The sequence below is a fragment of the Chelonoidis abingdonii genome, chromosome 4 (assembly GCF_003597395.2).
Source record: "Chelonoidis abingdonii isolate Lonesome George chromosome 4, CheloAbing_2.0, whole genome shotgun sequence".
Lineage (NCBI taxonomy): Eukaryota > Metazoa > Chordata > Testudines > Testudinidae > Chelonoidis > Chelonoidis abingdonii.
This window is the reverse complement of record NC_133772.1, coordinates 9,171,781-9,196,589: the sequence shown is the minus strand read 5'-3', so window position 1 is coordinate 9,196,589 and position 24,809 is coordinate 9,171,781. Positions and strand designations below refer to the sequence as shown.

The window sequence follows — 24,809 nt, the reverse complement described above, 5'->3', positions numbered from 1 at the left end:
TTTCATGCAGTGTTGATCAGAGAGCTCATTTCTGAAGTCCAAACAGGAGTATGACACACCCTGACATGTCTGCAATTCTCTTCAACATTGCCTGGGTAATGTGGTGTACAACAGAAGACATACCAACAGGTATTAAACGGACACTTCTCATCCCTTGAAGACCTGGACTTTGAAGATAATGTCGCTCTGCTATCGCATACTCAACACCACATACAAGAAAAAAAAAAATAATTGACCCAATGCATTCAGCCAGCAAATTGGATGGAAAATCAACCGTAATAAGACAGATATCACAACCTTTAACAACAACCATAGACTGACTCTGGAAGCGCCCCAATGCCAGTTCGCAAAGGGCTCCCTGGTACATAACAGATTCAGATGGCCTGACCAGCTTAAACTCCTCACATGTGTAATTTAAAATGTGTCACATAATTATAACTGGAAAAATAACTCACTGATCTTTAATATTATTGCATGGTGTATGTACTGTTATCTATGTAATTCTTTGTAGGTTGAACTGGAAATGTGTAACTAAAGTGTGTTTAAATCAGGCCTGTCAAGGGAAATCAATAAATAGGTTTTCCCAGACCAAAAAAAGGGGGGGGGGGTGTCAACATCCCAAGCCAGGTGTGACCAAGGACAGTGGGCTAATTGTTTGTATTGACAATTGCAGGAAGATTAATTGCATTGTATAAAAAAACACAAATGTAGGGGAGAAGCCATCATGACATCTACACAAGACAGCATGTACCTACACTGAGCAAGGAAAGGAATTTCACCTGGGAATACACTTCAGAAGAATAAATTTCAAAGGTTTGATGACTAAAGAGATGAGAGAGAACAAATTTTATTCATCATCTAAGGAAGGAACGACGGAAACTAAAAAGTCTGAGCTCAGTGTGTTGAGCGCTGGCTAAAGAATGAGCTGGCTAGCCATGCTGGAAGAATGACTATGGCAAGGAAAAAAAGGAATAAACTCATTTGTTAAGTGTCTTTACTTTTATTTATAACCACTTTTATCCTCTTTCCTTATACTTGGTATCACTTAAAAGCACACATCCTTGTGTTAAGGAACTTGTTTTAACTTTTACTGTAAGCCAACTCAGTTTGATGGAAGTAGGTGGTTTGTCATCCCACTAAGTTCATAAGCTGCTATGTGCTCTCTCTTTAAAGCAGCAAACTTGATAATGTTCTGTGGGTGCTACAGTCAGAAGGACTCAGCACTGCAGAGAAAGATGTTTTTGGGGAGAAAACTCAGAATTGGGAGGGTGTTAGTATCAACCCTGCAAGGAATAACCAGCCTGGTAGAAGCCAAGGTGAGGTTACTGTGCCCTGAGCATGCTGATGTCAGAGTTCTGAACCAAAAAATGCACAACACAGAAGCACCCAGAGTTACAGGAAAGGTTGTGAAAAACTCCTTACTGGTCTGGGTTGAACTGTTGACCATCACAATTTCTCCAACTTTGATGCAGTGGCCATATTCAGTTTATGCATTCATTTAGCTGGCAAATTTTGATCATCAAGGGTTATAGGCACTAAAATCAAGCAAGCAATTGAGTTGCTAGAGGGTACAATAGAAAAATGAAGACAAGTATTATAAGAATCTCCTATAAATCTGATTTCTGTAGGTTAAATAGTTTTCTGACAGCAAAGCATAGATTATGGATGTCAATATTATTACAGACATTTAAGTTCTTGCTGCTGAGTAGCCATTTGTGTTCTACCAATTCGAGTTCACTCTGTGCATGGAGTGTTGTAAACCCTCTTTAGAGCCGCCAAAACTTCTCCCTCAAAGTGCACACATATTTGTGCTAGCTCTCACTGAACCAGCACAAGTATACCAGCATAGCTACAGTGCCATGGGTAACAGCAGTGGAAGCACAGATTAGCCATGGGAGCATATACTCTGTTTCAGGCAAGTTTGTACTTGGTCCAGCTAAGCCATGCCTTTGCTGCCGCTATCTGTGCTACTGCAGCTACTCTGGTATTTACACCCATGCTAGCTTAATAAGAACTAGCACAAATATCTGTATGCAAGCTAAGGGGGTGGGAAACCACACACCTACCCTGTAGTATAGGCATAGCAAAAAAGTCATAATGGTAGCAGGGAATGCACAGATCTGGCAACACCAACTGAAAAATTTGTTAACACCTGCTGGCTCACAGCTAAATATGCTTTGGCATAAGCAGATAATAAATAAATACTTTCCTTATATAAACCTCATCTCCATTTAAAATATGTTTAAGGAAGAAGACACGATTAGTATTTTATTTGTTCACATGAATAGTTTTTAGTCTCAAATGGGAACACTTCAAATAGATTTGGCCAATACTTCTACCTCAGTCATCCTGTTTTGTCAACATTGTCTTTCTACTGTAGTATTGCCTCTTCCCCATCCCAAGTACACTGGGCTGACTTCTCAATCTCTAGATAAAAAAAAAAAACAAACTAAATTGCCAGGTCATTTGTTACAACATGGCAAATGTATGCATCCTCTGCAATGCATTTCTTAGATGGCTTCAAGAGACCTTGCTTATTTTGCAAGAACATGCTCTTGTGCTCCTGCCTCTTATAAAATCCTATTTAACCTTACAAGGATAAAAACTTAAAAACAGACTATGAAAGTCAGCACTTTGGTACCTTATTATGCTAATATCAAAATCCAAGATGCTTTTTGTTTTGCATGTTCCTCCACCAAGTTGCGCCATCTTGCAACCTCTCTGTATCAGCCTTGCCTGCTGTCTCTACTGTACGGAACTTTAAATTTTAGAGTCTCTCTAATTACAGTTCTGCTTTGGATACATATTGTAGATGGAAACAGGAGATGTTGAGAAGCCTGAGTTAAAACAGCAGATGGACAAATACAGTAACTGACTAGTAAAATATGAGCTATGCAGACAGCCACATCATACTTCTGTTCAGTCTAATTTACTGAAAACTGAAGTAATAAGGCCTCAGAACATCAACTGGAGAAATATAGAGAAACGGCTTAAGTCATGAGTAGTATATAAATGTGACTCTCCAGTGAATGGGTAACTTTATGGCAAAGGACCTGTTGAAAACTTGATATCCTACAGCCTCAAATATTTAGCTGAAAAATGATCCAACATAGTAACAGCTTTCGAAATCTGAGAGACTGGGGCAAGATCCAGATTGTTTTTGAATAACTGGTTCCTAGTTTTGATAAGAGCTCATTGAACTTGAGGCTCAGGGAAAGGCAAGCTTCTTTTCCACCTTTGAGATTTAGCAGCTTGATTTAAACAACGGGCCTTGCTTGAAAAAGTGTCTTTTCAAAGCAAGTTAGATGTAACTGATTTCCCCATGCAAGACTCCTAAATCAAAATTAATCCAAATTAATCCTGTATTCCTCATCTATCCATGACTCCTGAATAAAAACAATGAATTGTAAATACAAGAATTAAGACTAGTCCCATAGAGGGATAATGTACGCCTTCTCAGATGGAATGCCTGCCAAAAAGGTATTGGAAAGTTAGGATTCAAAAAAAAAAAAAAAACCGACGAAGATTTTTTTATTTTATTTTTTTAGGAGGGGGCGGGGGAAAGAAGGGTAAATGGACTACAACCAAAGATTAATAATCAGGCTAGGTGGTGTGTTTGAATGTCACTGGAGCACCTCCCCACTTTGAAAGTGATTTTACAGATTAGCCAGCACCATCTAGTATGGCTAACGTTTGTTTTGCAATAAGAATTTCCAGTTTGTTTTAAATGCCAAGTTTTTCCTACAGCCAACATCACTAGAGCACATGGAAGTCAGTTATGTTTGCAGGCATTACAGTCTTGTAAATTTTACTTTCCTATCACAAGTAAAATACTGATGTTTACTGATAGAAGATAGGCTAACAAGTGGCCAGAACAGCAAATTCCCATGACACTATTACCATGTTACATTTTAGATCAGGACTGAAGCAGATTCTCCTGGGAAAACTAGAGTTTGAAGTTATTGTACAAACAGTCACACTAAGTTACATGGAATTTGAGAGCTAGAAAATAGCTACACAACACAAGTGATTAGAAAACTACTGCTTGCAAGTAGAGAGAGCCTAAACCAGGGGTGAGCAAACTTTTTGGCCTGAGGGCCTCATCTGGGTATGGAAATTGTATGACGGACCATAATGCTCACAAAATTGGGGCTGGTGCAGAAGGGGGTGAGGGCTCTGTCCAGGGGTGCAGGCTCTGGGGCGGGGCCAGAGATGAGGAGTTCAGGGTGTAGGAGGGGGCTCAGGCCTCCAGCTGGTGGTGCAGGCTGGGGGGGTTGAAGGGTTTGGGGTGCAGGAGGGTGCTCTGGGCTGGGATCGAGCAGTTCAGCAGGTGAATCAGAGATAGGGCAGAGGGTTGGGGCACAGGGGTGCAGGCTCTGGCAGTACTTACCTCAAGCAGCTCCCGGAAGCAGCAGCAGGTCCCCCATCCAGCTCCTACATGGAGGCATAGCCAGGCAGCTCTGCGCACTGCCTGATCCACAGGTGCTGCCCCTGCAGCATCCATTGGCCACAGTTCCCAGCCAATGGGAGTGGCAGGGGTGGTGCCAACATGCTAAGCCCCGTGGCTGCCACTACCTGTAGGAGCCAGAGGGGGGACATGCTGCTGCTTCTTGGAGATGCAGCATGCACGCACAGCCCCAACCCTGCTCCCCGGCTAGAGTGCAGGAGTGGGGCAAGCCCCAGACCCTACTTCCCAGCAGGAGCTCAAGGGCCAGATTAGATTGGCTGGCAGGCCAGATGTGGCCCACAGGCTCTAGTTTGCCCATCCTGGCCTAAACAATCCATCTCTTTTTTTTTTTAAAAACTCCAGAGTTCCCATCCCTTATGGATGTGACTTTGCTACTGTTCTTATTTTTCACAAGCAGCTGCTTAAAGCTGACAAGACTGGTTGATTCTAGTGCCACTATATGTTGCCCAGGGGAGGCTTCTGAAGTCTCATTTTTTGTTGCTGCTGCTTGTGAAAACCAGGAACAATTGAAAAAGGCAGGGACTGGGCCTATTAACAGGGAGAAGGAGCCACTAAATGGAAGGCTGGGGAAGGACTAGCTTAGTCAGTGTTTCTCAAACTGGGGTCCCTCCCTCCAAGTGCCCATACCCCAACCCTCTGTCCCAGCCTGATGAAAGTGAGGGTGGGGGGAGAGCAAGCAAGGGGCAGGGCTGGGGCCTTGGGGGAAGAGATGGAATGGAATAGGGCCTGGGGCTGAGCCAAGGTCTTAGCGGTCCCGAGAAAAAAAAAAAAAAAAAGTTTTAAATCAAAATGGGGATCCTCAGATTGTTGAAGTTTGAGAACCGCTGGTTTAGTACAGAGACCTATGTACTACTAGTCAGCAGGCTCTGGAATGGGAATTAAGGTTTAAGAAATGTCCTAATCAGGCATGAATGCAAAAGGATGGAGCTCCCCTAAGTACGGGCCAGGGACAAATACTATCATCTTCCCCAGTGGGTGGGGAGAGGCGGCTTCAAGACATGTCCATGGATTATCACTCATCTCTTGTCCATCAGTATAAATCCAGAGACTAAATTAAAATAGTTGAATCTTCATACATTTAAGAACATTTACATTACCTGAGTGTGAAAATTTGAAATAGTCGTTGTTTCTATGTCTTTCTTGCCCAGAATTTCCATTTTCACTGGAGTGTTAGGGAAATTAAAAGCAAAATAATCCAGGAAGTCTGGCAAGTAGGCAGCTGCACCATGTACTACGGCTAAAGCATAGTAGGCTGCATTTCTCTCATTTTCACTGAATGACAAAGCAAGAAATTCTTCTGCAAATCTCTCCATCTCCACTGGAGACAAAAATGAGAGTTCATCCATGTAGGCATGAAGGACCAAAGCACCACCATTAGACTGATGTTCTTCATGAATAAAGTTACTAAATTTAGTGCCAGTTTTCAAGAAACTGCTGCGAACAGAGTGCTCTTGATGAGTCATAAATGGTGTCTGAACTCCCTGGGGTACCCGATATTCCTGCATTCCCAAATTCAATCGACAGAGTTGCTCATCCTTCAGATACCTGAAGGATTCTTTGTTTACTTCTGAGTTATCACTCTGTCCTTGAGTCAGAATCTCTTTGTTGATGCGAGTAAGTCCGGCACAAACTGTTTGTACTTCTTTGTTGTACATTTTAAGGCGTTTCCCTCTCATATCCTCCCGGTGTTTCTTTTTCTTCTTTTTCTTTATCTTCTTCATAATAAGACTGTCGATTCGCTGGGTTTTGCCATTTTCATCTGGACTTTCTGGCAACAAAAACAGGAAGATTAGAGTTCTACAGTTATAGCAGATCTATCCAAAAATGAAGAAAAAAGCCACACTTCCCAAAGCCATCTTTTTCTGAAAACTATTAGCAGGTTTCATATTGGTTGAATTTTACATTAGCATGTTTGCTTTTGGATTGGCATATATGTAACAATGCTGCATTTGATTACATAAAACACTAAGAAAAGCAACATCTAGTTACTATACAAAGTCTTGAATTAAGAAAAGCTGGCAGAATCAGAAACTGGAACATTTGTTTAAAGAATCCAAGACAAAATGAGGAACAATAGGTATCTGAGAAATTTTGATTAAACTAGTAACAATGAAATTTTTAAAAGCTAGCTATTTAAAAATAAGAGGCATCCTAAGTGCCTCTTACAATAAATCATTGCAATCCACAAAAGTCTAGCAGCTCCACAAAATATAAACCAAATAAGTGAAAGAAGCCAGTGTGGGTAAGAGTTAAACATTTAGGTCTCACTTTTGCAGGTTGTGTGCAAGCAGGTATACTATGCAGAGCAGCTTGCAGATTTGGGGCCAGAACTGAAATGTGAGGAAGGAAGGGTGAAGGACAAAAGACACAGCAAACAAACCCACACACAACCTCCATTTTAATGTGGTAAAAGGAATTAGTACAGGAGTTTGCAGTAATACTTAAAAGGACAAATGTTTAGAGCAAATCAGTCAGTTTAGTAATTTTTTCCTTTAATCAAAGTTAAGTCTTCAAAGCCAAAAAAGCTTGTGGAAACATCTGGCAGGAAGGTGGAGAAACTGTAAATGAGCCCAAATTACACATGGACAATCTCATGCTTTTTTTTTTTTTTAAGAAGCTTTTTATACTTCAGTAGTCTTTCAATATGAGAAAATGCACATTTGAAATGTAATAAACCTTTCTCTGAACACAGCACCACCCTAGTTAGGTATTTTATAATATTTTGCCAACGAGTTATGTTTTGATGTTAATATTCCCCATTGTATGGATAAATTCCATGTTGTGTGTAGGGGCTGGAGGGGAGCAGAAGATAGGAACTGAAGTACCTCTGCTACCCCATGGTCCTTGCAGTTCTTTGCCTCACTGCTGAATGCCAGCGAGGAGTGATTAGGACTGAAACTGAGACCCAAAATGTATTTCATAGAGAGTCAAAGACAAATTAGGATTTTTTTTTAATCGCTACTAAGATCACTGGATTCAGACTGGTGAAAGGCTGTGCAGCTCACTGGCAATGCCCTAAAGCATCCAGGATGCCAATAAATATCTGATCCGAAGTCAATGGAAGGACTCCCATTAAAGGCATGATCCAGAGCTGCTGAGATTAAGTGCTAACCTATGAGTGGCTCCTACAGACACCTACATTTAATATATCATTTTAAATGTTTGTTGTGAGGTCAACACCACATAAGTAGGGAATGCAAGAATTAATGCTACTTGTGCAGCTTCAATTCACCCTTCACTTGTGCATATACAATATATAGTCTTTAGTCACATACTGTTCCTCACATGAGTTATCAGGATCTTCACACATGCTCCTCATACTTGAGCTAAAAGAGTAACTGGTACTGGAGGAAATGTGTCTGGTATACCTCAAGAAGGCTGTGATAGGTAGACAGTGGGGCTCAGGATGTGGGGAATTGCAGAAGCAGCCACCTCCACCCCTTTTCTGCCCAATTCTCCCTATCCCTCTTCAGGCCCAATCACACTCTCTATCTAGTCTCAGCCCCATCGCTGACCACCACCCATCCACCCCCATTTTCTCCTCCAGGTCAGGTGCCATAGCTGCGTATTGTGGCTAGCAGAAGAAACTGCAGTTGTTGCCCAGAGCCACACTGAATGCCTGAGAATCTTGCAGATAAGGCTGTAAAAATGCATGGGTGTCACAAGAGGCATGATACTTGGCAAGATCATTGAATTCTTAGGTTTTCAGATTCAATTTTGATGACAACATGTCAGATTACACAAAACAGAAGCTTCCAGATATATTTGCCTGTTTATTACAGTTAACACAAGAAGTTTGATATAGCTAGACCAGGGCAGAGACCAATGATTAAGGCTACTAGTTTGTCAGGAGGTCACAGAAGTCACAATCCATGACTTCCAAAGACTGGCACGACTTCAGCCCCAGTGGCTGGGAGCCGCAGATTCCCACCACCCTCTGCAACAAGATGTGAAGTACCCCGCCGCTTGAGGCAGCAGGCCCCCAAACTCCCAGCTCCCCAGGGAGGGGGTAGGAGGACCCTGGAGCTCTGAGCCCGCACAGGTGGTGGGGGCCCCAGAGCTTCCAGCCATCCTGCAGCTGCCTAGTCCCTTCCCATTTTATCAGATTTTTTCGTAAAAGTCAGGGACAGGTCATGGGCTTTGTGAATTTCTCCATTGCCTGTGACCTCTGACTTTTACCAAAAATATCTAGGACAAAAGCTTAGCCTTACTTGTAATCTATTAACGGGACTGCTTGTAGACTGCTGTCTCCTTTTTCTCCTGCCCATTTTATGATCTGCATTGTTTTTTGGGGGTGCACAAATTAAAAAAAATTATTCAAGTCTTGTATGATTTCACTAAAGTAGTTCAATCACCACCATTGCTGGTTGCTCCATCTTGCTGTACATCAATTCCCCAACTTTTATATTAGTGACCTCTTTCACACAGCAAGCCTATGAGTGCAACCTCCCTTATAAATTAAAAACTTCTTTTGCATTTAAACACTACTGTAAACACTGGAGGCAAAATGCAGTTTGGGGTTGGAGGCTGACTGCCCATGATTCCCTTCCTCCCCATGTAATAATCTCACAACCCCCAGTATGAGAACTCCTGATGTATATAGTTTGTGTAATGGAGGGAGTGATCAAAAACAGTTATCTGACTTTTTGTAAGACTTGGGGATTCACAAAACAGATCAGTTGTTATACTGCCTGAAATCAGAGTGACATGTTATTTTACATCAACAATGCATGTAACAGCAATTACCACTTAATCAGGATAGCTGCTTAAATGAATCGTAACCTTAATCTGCTGCTAAAATTGTTATCTGACTGGAAGACAACATGGAAAATATGTTCACCATGGTAACAGCATAGGGCTTTGTATTCTTAACACAGCAAAACTTTTATGGACTTTACTGAAACTCATTTGTATTCCCACTCAACTCACTTGCAGTACTGAAAGTTATAGAACAAAACAAATGTTACTGGTATTACTATGATATGCAAGAAGAAAAGCTATGGCTATAAATTCATATAAACTAAATTTAAAGCTGCAATACTACCTTATGACTTTAGAAAAAAGTTTACAATTACTGTAGACCCTTATGAAGCCTGCATTCTCTAGCATTTTAGAGCTTCTCTTAGGTAGATTGCTAGAAACTGATATTTTAAACCTGCATTATAGTCCTTTAAAACCAAGGGAACACCACCAATTTAATGGGTAAAACCAGTCAAAGCAAAGACTTTTTAAAAAAAATTAAGTTTATATAACTATTTTTGAACCCTTGAAATATCAGTCTTTTGTGATGCTGCCACTTATGCTCACCTTTTACCTGGTATCTTACAAACAGCAAGTATATTTGTTCCAATAACATAGATGGGGAAACAGACTCATTTTCAGTGTTATCCAATATCAGTCAAACCCTGGAGACAACTGCTTGGGAAGCCTTGGAGCCAGCCACAGAAGTCACGGAGGGTGCAGAAAGTCACAGAATCCATGACTTCTGTGACCTCTGAGAGGAACAGAGCTGTAACTTTAACCACTAGATCACACTGCCAGCTACTCTGTAGGCCTTCAAGTATTTAATGCAATAAAGATTTGTTCTAAAAATCCATGAAAAAAGCTGAACAGCTACTGTTGAGGTTTTTTTGTAAATATAACTGTGATGAAAGTGTGTTTACATAATTACTAAACTATGAAATGTAGATTGTGTTTTATCAGATATTACAATTCAGGATTTAGAAGATGATCTTGTAGCTAAAGCACAGGACCTGAGGCAGGAGATCTAGTTCTTTCTGGATCTGTTACACATCACTTTTGTGAACTCTGTTCTTCAATATGCCCATTAATGAAGTGGTGATAATACCTCAGAGGTCATAAGATTAGACAAATTTTATACAGATCTGGATAGAAGGTATTAGAGTCAAATACTTTGCATTTCTCTAATTTCAGAGAAGTAAAACTTTTGTGATGAAATGGAGAATCCATCTATGTATGCTATAGTTTGTAGTTTTGTTAAAAACATATACAAGAGTTCATAATCTCTAACTTGACATTGAACGTGAGGCTTGTCTGCCATCTCAGTCTATTTAACTCCATGCTGGATTGAGATTCCAAGCGGTAGTGGCACCAGGCAATGAAGTATAAAAAACTCCCTTGGACAAAAAACTGGCTACCTTTCTGAAGCATCAGTCTGCCCAGGCAGTCTTGTAACTAAGCAACAGATCACCTGATGAGGGTGATGGGGTGGTGACTGGAGATAGCAAAAAATGGGTGTCTCACTGGCCATTTTAGAAAGAGGAAGAAGAAAGCATAAGCAAAAAGCTGGCAGCAGAAGTTAGAGTGGACTCCACATTCCAGATAAGTCACGAGCAGGAGGGAAGGATCCTGGACTCCTTTAAAGACTCTGTCTTATGCTCAACAGTTGAGAGTATGTTATGTGCTTCAATTAGCACATGTCCCTGGATAGATAAACAGTAAGCCAGAGAGCTCACAAGCCTGGAGACCTCTGGGAAATGGAGTGCCTACACAACTGGTCCTGGGGGACTAGGGCAACTGGATCACAGGGCCCCACTTCTATCAAGGGGTAAGAGTTCATGCCTGGGAAGAAGCATGCCAGAGAAAGAGGGTGCTGGAGCCTAACCAGTTCAAGGGATGCTTAAAAGTACATGGGTCCAGCATAGGGTGACCAGAGAGCAAGTGTGAAAAATCAGGATGGAGGTGGAGGATAATAGGAGCCTATATATGAAAAAGGACCACAAATCAGGACTGTCCCTAATAAATAAATAAATAAATAAATAAAATCAGGATATCTGGTCACCCTACTCCAGCATATCAGAGCTGAACAGCAACCTGGAGTGTGTCCAGCCAGGGGAGCTTTCCCAGGCCTGAAACACCCTTGTCTTCCAAGACCAGAAAAGTAAGAATCTTTGCTCCTAGAGGGACTAGATATTTAAAAATCCAAAGTGAGTCAACGTAAGTTGTAAAATAATTTCAAGCTAACAAATGTACTGTATCATTGAGGAACATCTAAGTCTACTTATAAGTCACTTAGAAGTAAACACCTACATTCTCCTGAAGTCACATTTTAGCATTTAAATAAGAACACCCACTATTGAATATTTAGGTTTTACTATTGCCTGAATGCAAAACGCTCTTAAGAGGGATTTACTTCATTCAACATAAAGTATAAGCTATATACCTTTGCTTAGTGTACCATTTCAGATTTAAGAATTTCCACTGACTATTGCATCAACTGTTTTCAGTCTTTATCAGCATCAGATACCGTAAATTAATCTTATTTTAACTGCTGCACTTAAAACTTAACCTTTGCTCAGTATGGTGAAGAGTTTCACTATTATATTGACAATGCATTTGGTATTAGACAACGCCTGCCTGTTGGCAATACTTGACAGTCATGTAGAATGTCTAGTTTGAAATAGAGTTTAAGCAAAGACTGCCCATTCATCTAACGGTGGGAGAGAATTCTTTGCACACCTCAGTGAATCCAGCAGCAGTTAAGTAGTGGATTAAGGTTTTAGTACTGCACTCCTGATGTCAAGAGCAAATAACACACTGCTGGCCATTCTTTAACTAGTTCAATATATGGTAATGTTACTAACATGTCAACTTGTAGTTGGGTACACTAAGGTACCTAGACATCACTTCAAGATGCATTCCCTTCAGGGAAATGCGTTAACAGATAGCTTGGCTGGTCAATCAGCGCAGCCTAAAGTGAAGGGAACTTTAGAACAGCTGAAAGGAGGAAACAGGAAGCTGAACCAGATCAGTCACACAAATTTATGATGGTAGGTAAACGATTTTATCAGTACAGTAGAACAAGGAATGTAAAATCCTCACTCCCAAAGCAGGAAAGAAAGTATATGCTGGCAAGAGTCTGTTAAGTCTAATTTCTTCAGTATTTCAACTTTCATGTAAGAAAAAAGCAAGTTTTTAGCAGCCTTTGATTTCCAGTGAGAAAGGATGCAGTGTGGTTGTCCTGATTCTGCAAAAAGACTGCTCTCCTGTGTCTCTGCTGCTCCTCTGAGCTTTGCTAAGCCACAGCTTGAAATTCAGATTCTGGTCAGTTTCACAGCCACAATTCACCAGAGATTTCTGCAGTAGTAACAGAAGTAGTAAAGAAAAGTCCTGTCAACCCTGTCATTAGAGACTTGACTTAGATACACAGGAAGTAGATCTGTTCAAGATACATTTTTATGCCATCTCTTTACAGACCAAAACTGAACACCTGCTATTAATTTATAATTGTGTAAAAGTCTCCCTGGTTTCTCTTTCTGGTATTCTAAAATGCTTTATACTTACTGCTGAAATATCACCCAAATATCTCACAGGAGAAACGTATAAGGTATCCCATCCTAGTATTAAAGAATCAGCACACATGAAAAGCACACTTAGCCAAGTTGTTTTAAAACTAAACATTCCCAAATCATAATTTTAAATAAGCCTCACATTGTTTGATACTATTCATAATAATTATTCTATCTTCATAGAAATAAAATTATGGGAAAGAATGAAGTGACAATTAAATTCTCTAGAAGTGCTTCAAGAAGAGTTCATACACCATTCTGTTTGAATTCAGATATCTAATGCACACTTCTATACCTACTCAACTTTGCAGTCTATAGAATTAAGTATCTAAACTGAAGAGAAGTCTTACTAATTTGCATTATAAAAACTTCCATATAGTTTAAATTTTACAAATACACCTCCAAATTGCTACAGTATTTCAGCATAACATCTTGATAGCTTCAGCTCCACTGCTGGAACTCAGACCCACAATATGGAATTTTTATTACAATAACTTTCATAGATAAAAGCAAGATGTTTTTACTATCATAAATTTCACTACTCAAGTAACCAATAATGTCCAGGATACTTTACATAAGAACAGCTGTACTGGGTCAGACCATAGGTCCATCTAACTCAGTATCCTGTCTACTGACAGTGGCCAATGCCAGGTGCCCCAGAGGGAGTGACCCTAACCCTCTCTCCTGCCATCCATCTCCACCCTCTGACAAACAGAGGCAAGGGACACCATTCCATACTCATCCTGGCTAATCGCCATTAGTGGACTTAACTAGATAAATTCATGGAGGTTCTCTTTTAAATCCGGTTACAGTCCTAGCCTCCACAACCTCCTCAGGCAAGGAGTTCCACAAGTTGACTGTGCACTGGGTAAAGAACTTCCTTTTGTTTTAAACCTGGTGTCCATTAATTTCACTTGTGGCCCCTAGTTCTTGTATTATGGGAATAAAACAAAACTTTTCCCTTATCTACTTTCTCCACATCAATCATGATTTTATATGCCTCCATCATATCCCCCCTTAATCTCCTCTTTGCCAAACTGAAAAGTCCTAGCCTCTAATCTCTCCTCATATGGGACCCATTCCAAACCCCTAATCATTTTAGTTGCCCTTCTCTGAATCTTTTCTAGTGCCAGCATATCTTTTTTCAGATGAGACCACCACTTCTGTATGCAGTATTCAAGATGCAGGCATACCACTGATTTATATAAGGGCACTAATATATTCTCCATCTTATTCTCTATCCCCTTTTTAATGATCCCTAACATCCTGTCTGCTTTTTTGACTGCCTCTGCACACCGCGTGGATGTCTTCATAGAACTAGCCACGATGACTCCAAGATCTTTTTCCTGATTTGTTGTAGCTAAATTACACCCCCCCCCCATATTGTATGTATAGTTGGGGTTATTTTTTCCCCAATGTGAATTACTTTATATTTATCCACATTAAATCTCATTTGCCAGTTTGTTGTCCAATCATTTAGTTTTGTCAGATCTTTTTGAAGTTCTTCATAGTCTGCTTTGCTCTTATCTGCAAATTTTGCCACCTCACTCTCTATCCCTTTCTCCAGATCATTTATGAATAAGTTGAAAAGGATTGGTCCTAGGACTGATCCTTGAGGAACACCACTAGTTACCTCTCTCCATTCTGAAGATTACCATTTATTCTTACCCTTTGTTTTGTCTTTTAACCAGTTCTCAATCCATGAAAGGACCTTTCCTTTATCTCATGACAACTTAATTTACGTAAGAGACTTTGGTGAGGGACCCTGTCAAAGGCTTTCTGGAAAATCTATTAATTTATTAAGTAAAAGCTTTTATTACATGCATAATCTAAAATGGACCACTAGAGCACGGTCCAAGAACATTACTGTAAAGCCTGTAAGAGTTTCATATGCAGTTGCCCAACTTTCAAAAATCTTTGCTTTGAAGAACAGGAATATTCTAGTAAGGCTTCTTAAGCAATGAGTGCTTACCACACTATTGCTATCTTGATGTTATTTCCCTGGGAAATCTTTAGTTATTTTGATCAAGCTTGTCATGGAGAAACAGTGATAGCTCTGCTAAATGGAAATATTTATTCTCCATTAAATATAAGTAACCCTAAATGATGGCTCTATTAATCATTGCTTCTTACTTTCTAGAACTCCAGAATTAGTATAGTCCAACAAAGAGCTTATGTAATTCAAGGTTCAAAGATGTGCAGGAAGTATCTTCAGAATACCCCAGTAGGTTTTCCCACAAACCACTCAGGCAGGGCCAGCACTTCCATTTAGGCGGCCTAGGCAATCGCCTACGGCGCCAGGATTACTGGGGGGCAGCATTTTGCCGGGGGGCGGGGGCCGCAGGCAGCTCCAGTGGACCTGCCGCAGTCGTGCCTGCGGAGGGTCCCCTGGTCCTGCGGCTCCAGTGGAGCTGCCGCAGGCACTCCTCCGGAGAGTCCGCTGCAGCAGCTCCACCGGAGCCGCGGACCAGGGGATCCTCCGCAGGCACGACTGCGGCAGGTCCACCGGAGCCACGGGACGACGAAATGGCTGTGCACCTAGGGCGCTAAAAACACTAGCGGCGGTCCTGCACTCAGGGTACATTTACACTGTAACTAGGCAGGTTGATTCCCAGAGTAGGAAGGCAGACTCTGACAAGCTCTGCTCAAGCTAGAACGCTAAAAATAGCAGTGCAGACACTGCAGTACTGGATGGCTAGTCCAAACCATCACCAAGTCACCCAAGTTTGCCAGCCACTGGCCAGCCAATGTCCACTATTTTTAGCATGTTAGCTGGACCTGAGCTAGTACATGTCTGTCTACCTACACTGGGAAGTAGACCTCCCAGCTGCAGTGTAGACTTACATGAACATGTACCTTTTGGGGGCATTACAAATTAACAGAACTGTTACACTTAATGCCTAAGTCTATCTAAAAGTGCTGAAAATATGCACTTCATTTTTCCAAATTCAAATCTCATGTATGGATGTATTGCAACATCATATTTGTTTCTTTGACTGCCACTGCATGGACTTCTTCAGAAAACTATCCTCAATTAATCAAAGGTCTTTTTCCTGATCAGTTGTAGCTAAATTAGTCCCCATCATATTGTATGTATAGTTGAGGTTATTCCCCCCCCCCCCCCATGTGAATTACTTTACATTTATCCATATTAAATTTCATTTGCTATTTTGTTGTCCAATCATTTAGTTTTGTGAGATCTTTTTTAAGTTCTTCAGTCTGCTTTCGTCTTAACTACCTTGAGCAGTTGAGTATCAGTAGACAAGTTCTCATAAGTAACTCTACAATAAAATTAGTGCAGATACAATGGGAAGCAAGCATATGGCGCAATATATTTATACTTTGAACTTTCAATGGATGTAATTAAGAATAATTGTAAAAAGGGCAACAGCACAATACTCTACCATACATACTCCGTACACATCAAGTCCATTTGCCACAGGAGTCTGAACTCACTATTTAGTCTCAATGATCGATATTCTCAAGTATATACACTTCAATATCCAAACACAGAAGGAATAATGGTACATTTATTCAGTTAAATTCAGGTTAAGATCTCTAGCAGTACTTTTTATATTAGCTACTATTAGGAAAATGAGACTGAACAGTAAAGTTGTAATCAGATACCCATTTCTCCAGGGAGAGAAAAGCCTTCCTTTCCCCTTAAATATTGTGATTTATCAACAGAAGCTATGACCGAAAGAGACTAACTCCAAAGAGCCCTAACACCACTATGCTCCCCACTCCGTGGACAAAATATGGTGGTACGAAAACTTTATAGATGGTTGTTACTGACGCAGAATCCACTATACCTGGGGAAAGCAGCGTTCAGCTACATAATCTTGAAGTGATGCTGCGACAAGTGGTCTAAAGGTAACTGTGCCACTACAGTCCTTTATTTTAAGTCTCTTTAAATCAGATCACGCATCTGGTCTGAAGCTATGACTTTTTCCTGGCATATACTGCCCACGCACCAATTAAAGGACTGAATATTAGAATGAGAGACCAGACTCTTTAATCTTACACCTACTAGTTCGCTTCCACCAGGCCAAGCAATAGGCAAGTTAAGAACTACGTCCCCCCGTTTCGGAGCTCTAAAGAAAGCTGCCGGGGTGAAATATGGGCGGCCTCTATAGCTACCTGTTTGTCTCTTATCAGGCTTGCAGAGCTGCGGGCGAAGACACTTCACAGACCTGGCGCATCACCCGTGCTGCTTCACAAACAAGTGCCAAGCGCGGTTCCCACCGACTGGAGCAGCTGAGCCAACCCGCGAGTCCGCCGCGGCAGCTCTGCCTGGGCGGTTTCACACGCTCGCTCAACCAGCTCTGGGTGAAAGCACGGCCTGGGGGGAGGGGGGGGTTGACAGCCCCATTGGCACCTCACACCTCCGCCCGCCCCGAGGGCGTCCCTCCTGAACGCCCCCAGCCCCTCATGCCGGAGGCAGCCGAGTCCCAGACCCTCGTCCGCCGCCTCACCTCGCTTGCTGGGCCGCCCAACTGCCCCGTCCCCGGGGCTCCCCCGCTTCCCCTTGTGGGGCTTGGCCCCGGCAGGCTGGCCGGGCTCGGAGTCCCCAGCGGGGCGATGGCGGTGGTGATGGTGCCGCTCCTGCTGCGGAGGTCCCTGCGGTAGGCTGAGAGGAGAGAAGGTGAAGACCCCCGCCGCTGCGGCCGGGGGCAGGCCGGCCGGGGGCATTGGCTCCGCCGGGCTGGGCCCCACCAGGAGCGGCTGGCTCAGCCTAGCCCGCTTGCCGCCAACAGCCTCGCCAGCTAGTCCCCGCCGCCTCCTGGCGCCACCCCGGGGCCGGCCGGGTCGGTCCCCCGAGGGTAACGGGGGTGACTCCTCTGGGCCCCGGGATACGGCGCGCACCGCAGCGACCTGCGCAGCCATTTCACAGTCTCCCTCACACACATTTAAATGGCCCGAGCGCCAGCAGCCAACGCGCAGGCGCCGCGTGATGTCTCATGGGAACTGTAGTTCCAGCTGCAACATCGGGCCCCCAAGTCCTAATCTCTAAGCGCATGCGTACACGCAGAGCCTGCTGGGGAAATTGTTTGTGTTGGGCGTCCAGGAGAGAGAAGCGTGCGGCGAGTCACGCAGGCTGACCCAGTCACGTGGGCTCCTGGGGAGCCCAACGGTCATAACGGCCCAAACACCCGAAAGAGCTGAGGCGCGTGCCCTGCCCACACAGCTGTGATGGAGTCCTGGCCCCAAAGTCTCCGCTCCCCTTCAGAGCCGGCCCGCCCTGGCCCCGCCTGTTCCTCCGGGCTGGCCTCCGCGCCGCCAACCCCACACCTTCCCCTCAGGCCTCGCCCAGCCCGCTCTCCTCGGAACTGCCTGGCGCGCCCTGCCGCTGCGCCCGGCCCGTCAGTCCATGTATGCGCCCCACCCACACTGCCGCGAACACGAGAGGCGATACGCTCCGAGCCCTCTCTGCAAGGGCCAGGGTCGTTCCAGTCAATGGAGGTGAAAGTGCAGCAGGGAGGGTGGGAATAGGTCCGGCGAACTTTGAAGTAAGCTGAGCCGCAGGGCGAAGCGGTGCGGACACGCTTAGGGCTGGGGACAGGCGTGTCAAAGGACCTGTCAGCCCGCCAGGGTTAGAGTTGATGCCCGGTTCCGTTTTTGGTCTGGTTATCGCTGAACGTGCAGCAGCCCGGTGCGTGCAGCCTGAGGACACCGGCTGCTCTTCAGTCGAGGGGTTTCCAGCCCTGTCTCCTCACCCCGCGATTCCGTGCGACCGAGCTTGCCCGTGGTTTAATGTAAAAACCGCCTCTGGCCTTTAGCTTGATTCCCAGCTTAAACTTGCAGAAACTATTTTATTTACCCAAACGAATAGCTCAAAAATTGATATACTAGGTCAGCAGCCGGCTGCTCAGTTAATCGCTAGAGGGGGCTCAAGAGTTTCCGCACATTAGAAAAGGCTTTAATCTAATTTAAATTACCGGAAGTGCAGCGAGGAAACCAAGAGGCGAGCAGAACACCCACACGTTTATCATACCCAGTGCAATCACACAGATGCTTAAGCGGGGAAAAAAAGTGTTTATTTGATGCTACACGCTGTTGGTGTCACTAGGCATAAATCTAGGTAGCTTAGGAGGGTGGAAGATCACCAGTGCCGATGAAGCCCTCCTGCTCAGGCCTCAATGAACCATTGTTCCTCCATGTTAAACACTTTGTGTAACCTAGTGTAACCTCATGTACTAATAGCTGCAAAAAGGTAGCGTTAGCAGTTAGTTTTCGGTTGTAATAGTAAGTTTTCTGCTGTAATACATTGAAGTTAGGCTAAAGCATGCTCAAGGCCGTTTTAAGATACTGTATACATGTCTCAGCAGCGGAGAGGGAGGAGGAGGGGGGAAGACAAAAAGATTGAGTGAAAAAAAGATACTGCAGCTGGATGGGAAAGGAGGGGGAGTGAAAAATCAGCTAGTCAGCAAGAAAAAGTTTTGTAGTAAACAACTGGGATATAAAAGGAAGCAATTGCTTGTTTTAGGTATGCAGGATTTGAGATTGCATTCTCCCTCGCACCTTATTTGAGCTCAAATAAACTTGTGTTTTGCTTCTCCACCCTGGTGTGTTCATTGGCGCCACGCACTCCGGGCCACGAACTGCTGTTGCTTAGCCTCTGGCACTTTGTGTCGGCAACAACACGATATTTCTCTGCTACTCAGAATAATAAATGTGCCTTGAGCACCAGTCTGCTATGTATGCCTTACAGGTGCTGTTACCCACACACAGCCGCAAAGCAGAATACAGAGTATTATAGAGATGCAGATCAGTTACAGTACTTTATTTGGGCCAGAGCCTGCTGAGTCTGGCAAGTCTACTGTAACTTTGTCAAGGCATTTTAATTTTATTGTAAACTTATTGGGACAGAAACTCCCCGGTTTGTCTCTCATACTGTGGTAGGCATGCTAGCAGCATTTAAAAATCACAAGGTGGTGATGATCTCACTTACGTGCATGAGTCTGTTATGTTATGCAGAGCATGGGAATTCAAAACATAGTCAAAAGAGAACAGATAGTCTCCTGCCCTGTCAGTCTAACTTTATGCCTCAGCTGGTTAAAACATACAAGAAATGTTGTTTTGGCCATATCACCCTACTCTTTGCATACCTCCACTGGCTCCCCTCTTTCTATCACACAGCAGCTTCTTGTATGCACTTTCAGGATTATTCAAAGTCTATCCCCACCCTACCTATCATCTCTACTACTGCTACTGAGGTGTTGATTCCTGCCTCCCAGTGATGCCAGCCTCCATTGCCTTGTCTACGTGTTAAATTTTAAAGCAAGCATCTTTGTGCTTACTTCCATGTTGCCCTTTGTGCTTGGGAGGAGCTCTCTAAACTAGCTATCTCATAATCCTTTAAATTGCCCCCCCTAAAACTCTCCTTTGCCATCATGTCTGTGAAAGACTTGACCGCTATTAGACCCATTATGCTGACCAATACTGTTCCTTGTACTCCCCCATTTGTCTGTATCCAGCTGTTGTCTCTTGTATTAGATTAGGGCATCTTTCATCATTGGGGCAGGAACCATATTACTGTCTTGTGCTTGTACAGTGCCTAGCAGTGCACCATGGAATCCTAGTCCATGACTAGGGATCCTAGGCACTAAAATAAAAAATATAACTTAATTGGGAATAAAAAGAATGGTTCTACCCTTTGAACACAAATTAAAAATGAAGATTTGATTTTCTGTAAGGGCCTGTCTACATTACAGCAAAAATGAAGGGATACAATTACAAAACACTGAATATTTGTAAAATGGATGGGACTTAATTTGGTTGTATAAGCAGGCTAAAGCCTTGCAATGTCCATGACTATGTGTAACTAATTTAATTGACTCAGTTGTGTTTGTGATACAAATGAGCCCTTAATCTGTTTGGTTACTCCCATTTTTGCTTTCATGTAGATAGCGGTCCCTATCCATATGACTTTAATACTAGTAACGAGAGTCTAGCTACTGGCACTGCACTTGGATCAACATAAAATTATACTTTATTTTTTATTTATATAGTGCTGGCAATGGTGCAAGGCACTCTAAAGATAAGCATGCAATATTCAGCATGCAATATTTAAACTAAAAAAAAAAATTTAGAAAACAGGTATGCTAGATAAATAAACTGTATTTTGTATAGTATCTTTCATACACATAAAATGCTTCACAGATTCAGTACTCCATTCACTGAGATTGTGTGTCTGACTTCTAGTTATTACTTTGTCAATATTTTTCAAATTAAAAGGCTTGCTGTCAATTTAATTTGTCTGATTTGGTATCAGATCATTTTTGTCTTAAGGCTGCTCTACTTTACACAGGGGGTCAAGCAGGCCCCAGCTGTCCCAAAATTAGAAGAGCACAAAGAGGTTTTGCAGCCTTTGCTCCACTCCCTTCCATGCTTGCCCCAAACATAGGATCAGCATAAATGACAATCAAGTCACAGTACTTGGGAGTTCCCTTATCAGAAACCACTTACATCCAAACTGCCTGTGGTTGTAGCATACCTTTCAGCTGGTAAAGGGCAAGCTCTTCCCTGTGACAAGTGTAAAGGTGCAGAACAAAGGGATACAATTTAATTCAGTGGCATTAGCACTTTGGAGATAACCAGGGAATACAGTGTGCTGATCATAAATTAGCCACATTGTTTCAGTAATTTTTGCTACCTTACTGGAAAAAAAAATGCTACAGGTACTTTTAGGCTGTATATCCAGCATTTGATCCACAAAGCAACTTGATATCAATGAGTTCTGTATATTCTGTTATTCATCAATGGGTTTTGCTGTGGACCAGAGACTGCATATGTGGCCCTAAAATACCTGCAGTATTTGTTGCCAAAAATCAGCTTTTTTTTTCCTAGAAGAGAGCAAAACATATTAATCTGACCCCATTTATTAACAAGAAAACAAGCTATCTGATTTTAGGGGGAAAAATGTTCAGGTTGGGGATTTAGCTGCCAACTGTCAGCATGGAACTTTGTGTTGCATTGTTTAGGCAAGTTACAGACACCTTAAAATTTGCAGCATGAAAGCCCAAACTAAGATGCACTTACATTTTGCTTGATGTGGAATTTTTTCAGTAGATTATGTAGTGTTTACACATGCAAGTTTGGTTCCTTATATGAACAGTCAGCACCTTAGTCTTCCTTTTTGGGTGGAAACTTAGAAAGACAAATTATCTAATTAATTCAAATGGAAATAATGATAATGTTAATATAATCATTAAGAAAATAGATGAGTTCTAAAATCTGAGACCTGATTCTCACTTAGAGCCTGAATCTACACACATTTAAGCACATGCATAGCTTTAATTATGACTACACATATGAGTAAATTTATGCGTGTGGTTAAGTGATGGGAGCATCATTTTGCTGTGGTGTCACTTGGTTGACTTAATTGGGACATATTACTGTGACAAGAGAATCAGGTCCGTTGTCATATAATAAATAAACTGTAAAGAAACTATAAAAATTCTTCAAAAAATTTTATCCTGTTTTCAGAAACAGTTTTATAAGAGAAAAAGTTTTTTCTGAAATGTTTTTAGTTTACATTAACTGGAAGGGTCAAGCAGCTTATGTGCATTTGTGCATCCCTCTTTATACAAAAAAACATTTAGGAGTGCTTGTATGCTATTCTCTGGTTGTGGACTTTATACAGCAAAGATAATTTTTAGTGCTAATGTTCTGATAGCAATTCTGTAACGTGAAGAGCATGTGCAGCATGTCGGAGAGATATGGCAAATCTGCAGCATTGGAAACCACATGCATCTGTAAAGTTGAATTAAATATTCCAAGATGGTGGAGGATTTCTTGGTCCTTTAGGTTTTGAAAATCGATTTGTAAAGCCTGGGAGCAAAAATAAAATATTACAAGAACACAGTAAATACACTACCTATATTTTATACATTGCTCATATAATTCCATAAGAGATTTGTTTCTGAAGAGATTTGGGCTTTTATACAATATGCAATATATTACTTTAGTCATGTTAATTGAATTTATGATATTAAACAAAGAACGATAATGTTTATATAAGATGACTCCTGCTACGCACATGTAGTTATATTAAGGCGCCTCATAAGCTAGAAGCCGTGTCAGGGTTTGACTTCATAAAGACTGTGGTAATATTAAGTTTACTCAGCACAAGTACTGTCAGGTCAATGATCTAATTCAATATGCTGTCTTCAACAGAATCCAGTACTGGGTACTTTTGAAGTATAAATGCATGTAATTGTGCTATACTATACTGTGAAAGGATGTTTCTTTCTGATCTTAGCTTGGGATCAGCATATGAGACATCACAATTGATAGCTCTTAATTTTAGTCTAGCTAGTGAGACTGGATGCCATTTTCACATGAATGTTCAAATTCTTTTTAATATTGAAAATCTATGTGGTTTTAAATAATATCCTGCACTTGTGAGTTCCACGGATTAGCTGTAGCAACTCTTATCCTACAAATAATAGAATACAATTATATTGTATAAGGATGTCTGCTAGCAAACAGGATAATTAAAACAAGCATATTAAGAGCATATCAATAGGATTATGTCAAACATCCTGTTGCTTTTGCTGGTCCATGAGTTACATGACATTAGGCAACAGCCACTCTCATTAGCCTTTCAATGTGGAAGAGTTAAATTGTATCTTCTGCTGTCTCTTTTGCCACATTTACCTTGTGCAATATTTTGCCACAGAGCAGCAAAATGTTCATGGTATGTGTACCCTGTGTGTTGATGCACAAGTAATATTTATGTTACAGGGTTTCTGGTCTGTCTAATTTTATCTTTATATAAGGCATAAATAGTTTATGAATAAATTATATATATATTAAGAATAAACTATTTTAAAATTATTAAGTTATAAGGTCACTTCAGCTTTAAAGAAATCTATAGTCTTAATTTTTATGCATATGCATGTGCCATAAAATTACACAGACCACCAGGCAATTGCTGCATAGCCTGGCATAAAAGTGTTTGCATAATTAAGGTACATATTAAAATTACTTTTGCATCATACACTTACGCACCCATTTGGTGATTTATGTCACTCTCCTTGCCCTAGCTAGTAGCTGGACTCCATATATCTATCTAGTCTTTTAAAAGTCTTTGTAGTTAACATATCAAAAAGTCCAAATAGAAAGGAATGATATGAAGAACATACCGAAGTTCAGGAAAGAGCTGGAGTGGTTTGACTGGGCAGATTCTGGTGGTTTTGCCAGTGAAGATGGGCTACAGATACCTGGAAACACAAAATCAAAAACTTTAGCAGTTGGTGGCAACTTTAATTGCCTAAAAACATTAGATATCAGAGACAAATAAACACCTCCTCACTTCCTGTGAGGGGAGGCTATATGCAGATTGTTACTTTAACACAAGAGGTAATCTCCCTAGCATACAAACTTTATGGGCACGAATGAATAAGGAAGATGTCATAGTACAATACACTGGGCATCTTGTTTGCTCAAAGTCCATTTGAAATTTTAAGCAATCCAAGTTTAAAAATAAGTCGTTTTAATTTCAGAGACGCAGCACGGAGTTAAAGTGACCATACAGTCTTAGTAAGAAATTCCTTATTAATGTACGAAACACGGGAGGGAGTTGCATTCCATGCAAGATCCAAGACAGAGGCAAATGTGACTGTATGCCATCTTTGTTTTTCCTTACTCCCACCCAGTCATGGGGCCAATTTAGCCTATGGCATAATCTACTGCAGCCTAGAGTTTTCTCTAATTTGCATCCACTACAATAGTCTCCCAGGGTGGTATGCCATCTCGTAAAGGCTAAAGTACCTCAGCATTCAGGCCACCACCCCAATCTGCCTCCTACTCTGGAGCTAGAATGGGGGAATAACAAAGAACTGAATACTCTGGTCGTCTGCCACTTTGGAATACCACTGTGCGGGAGGAAATCTGCAACCAGTTTGTTAAGGCAGTTTTCCACCTGCTTTGTGCTACTACCGTGATGGAAAGCAAATGGAACAGGGACCAGGATCTGGCCTAGGAGTGCCCATCATAATGGTTTAACAGAGCATGTGAATGTCAGA

At 41.9% G+C, this 24,809-nt stretch overlaps 2 protein-coding genes across 3 annotated transcripts in view; both read right to left on the bottom strand.

Annotated features, from left to right (window-relative positions):
• Positions 1-17,969, bottom strand: part of RSBN1 (round spermatid basic protein 1) — a 51,751-nt gene extending 33,782 nt beyond the window's left edge. The window contains exons 1-2 of the mRNA XM_032766593.2: positions 17,253-17,969; positions 5,566-6,236 (exon numbers count right to left, since the gene is read on the bottom strand). Coding sequence (XP_032622484.1) covers positions 5,566-6,236; positions 17,253-17,664 — 1,083 coding nt within the window. The 5' untranslated portion in view covers positions 17,665-17,969. The remainder of the gene's footprint in view (positions 1-5,565; positions 6,237-17,252) is intronic.
• A 2,774-nt stretch (positions 17,970-20,743) lies between these two features.
• PTPN22 (protein tyrosine phosphatase non-receptor type 22) overlaps positions 20,744-24,809 on the bottom strand; it is a 33,255-nt gene continuing 29,189 nt past the window's right edge. For both annotated transcript variants that reach the window (XR_004371825.2, XM_032766613.2), the window contains 2 exons: positions 23,928-24,005; positions 20,744-22,611 (listed from right to left, as the gene is read on the bottom strand). Coding sequence is in view for 1 of the 2 variants with exons in the window: in XM_032766613.2 (XP_032622504.1) it covers positions 22,547-22,611; positions 23,928-24,005 (143 nt within the window). In the remaining variant the exon portion in view is untranslated. The remainder of the gene's footprint in view (positions 22,612-23,927; positions 24,006-24,809) is intronic.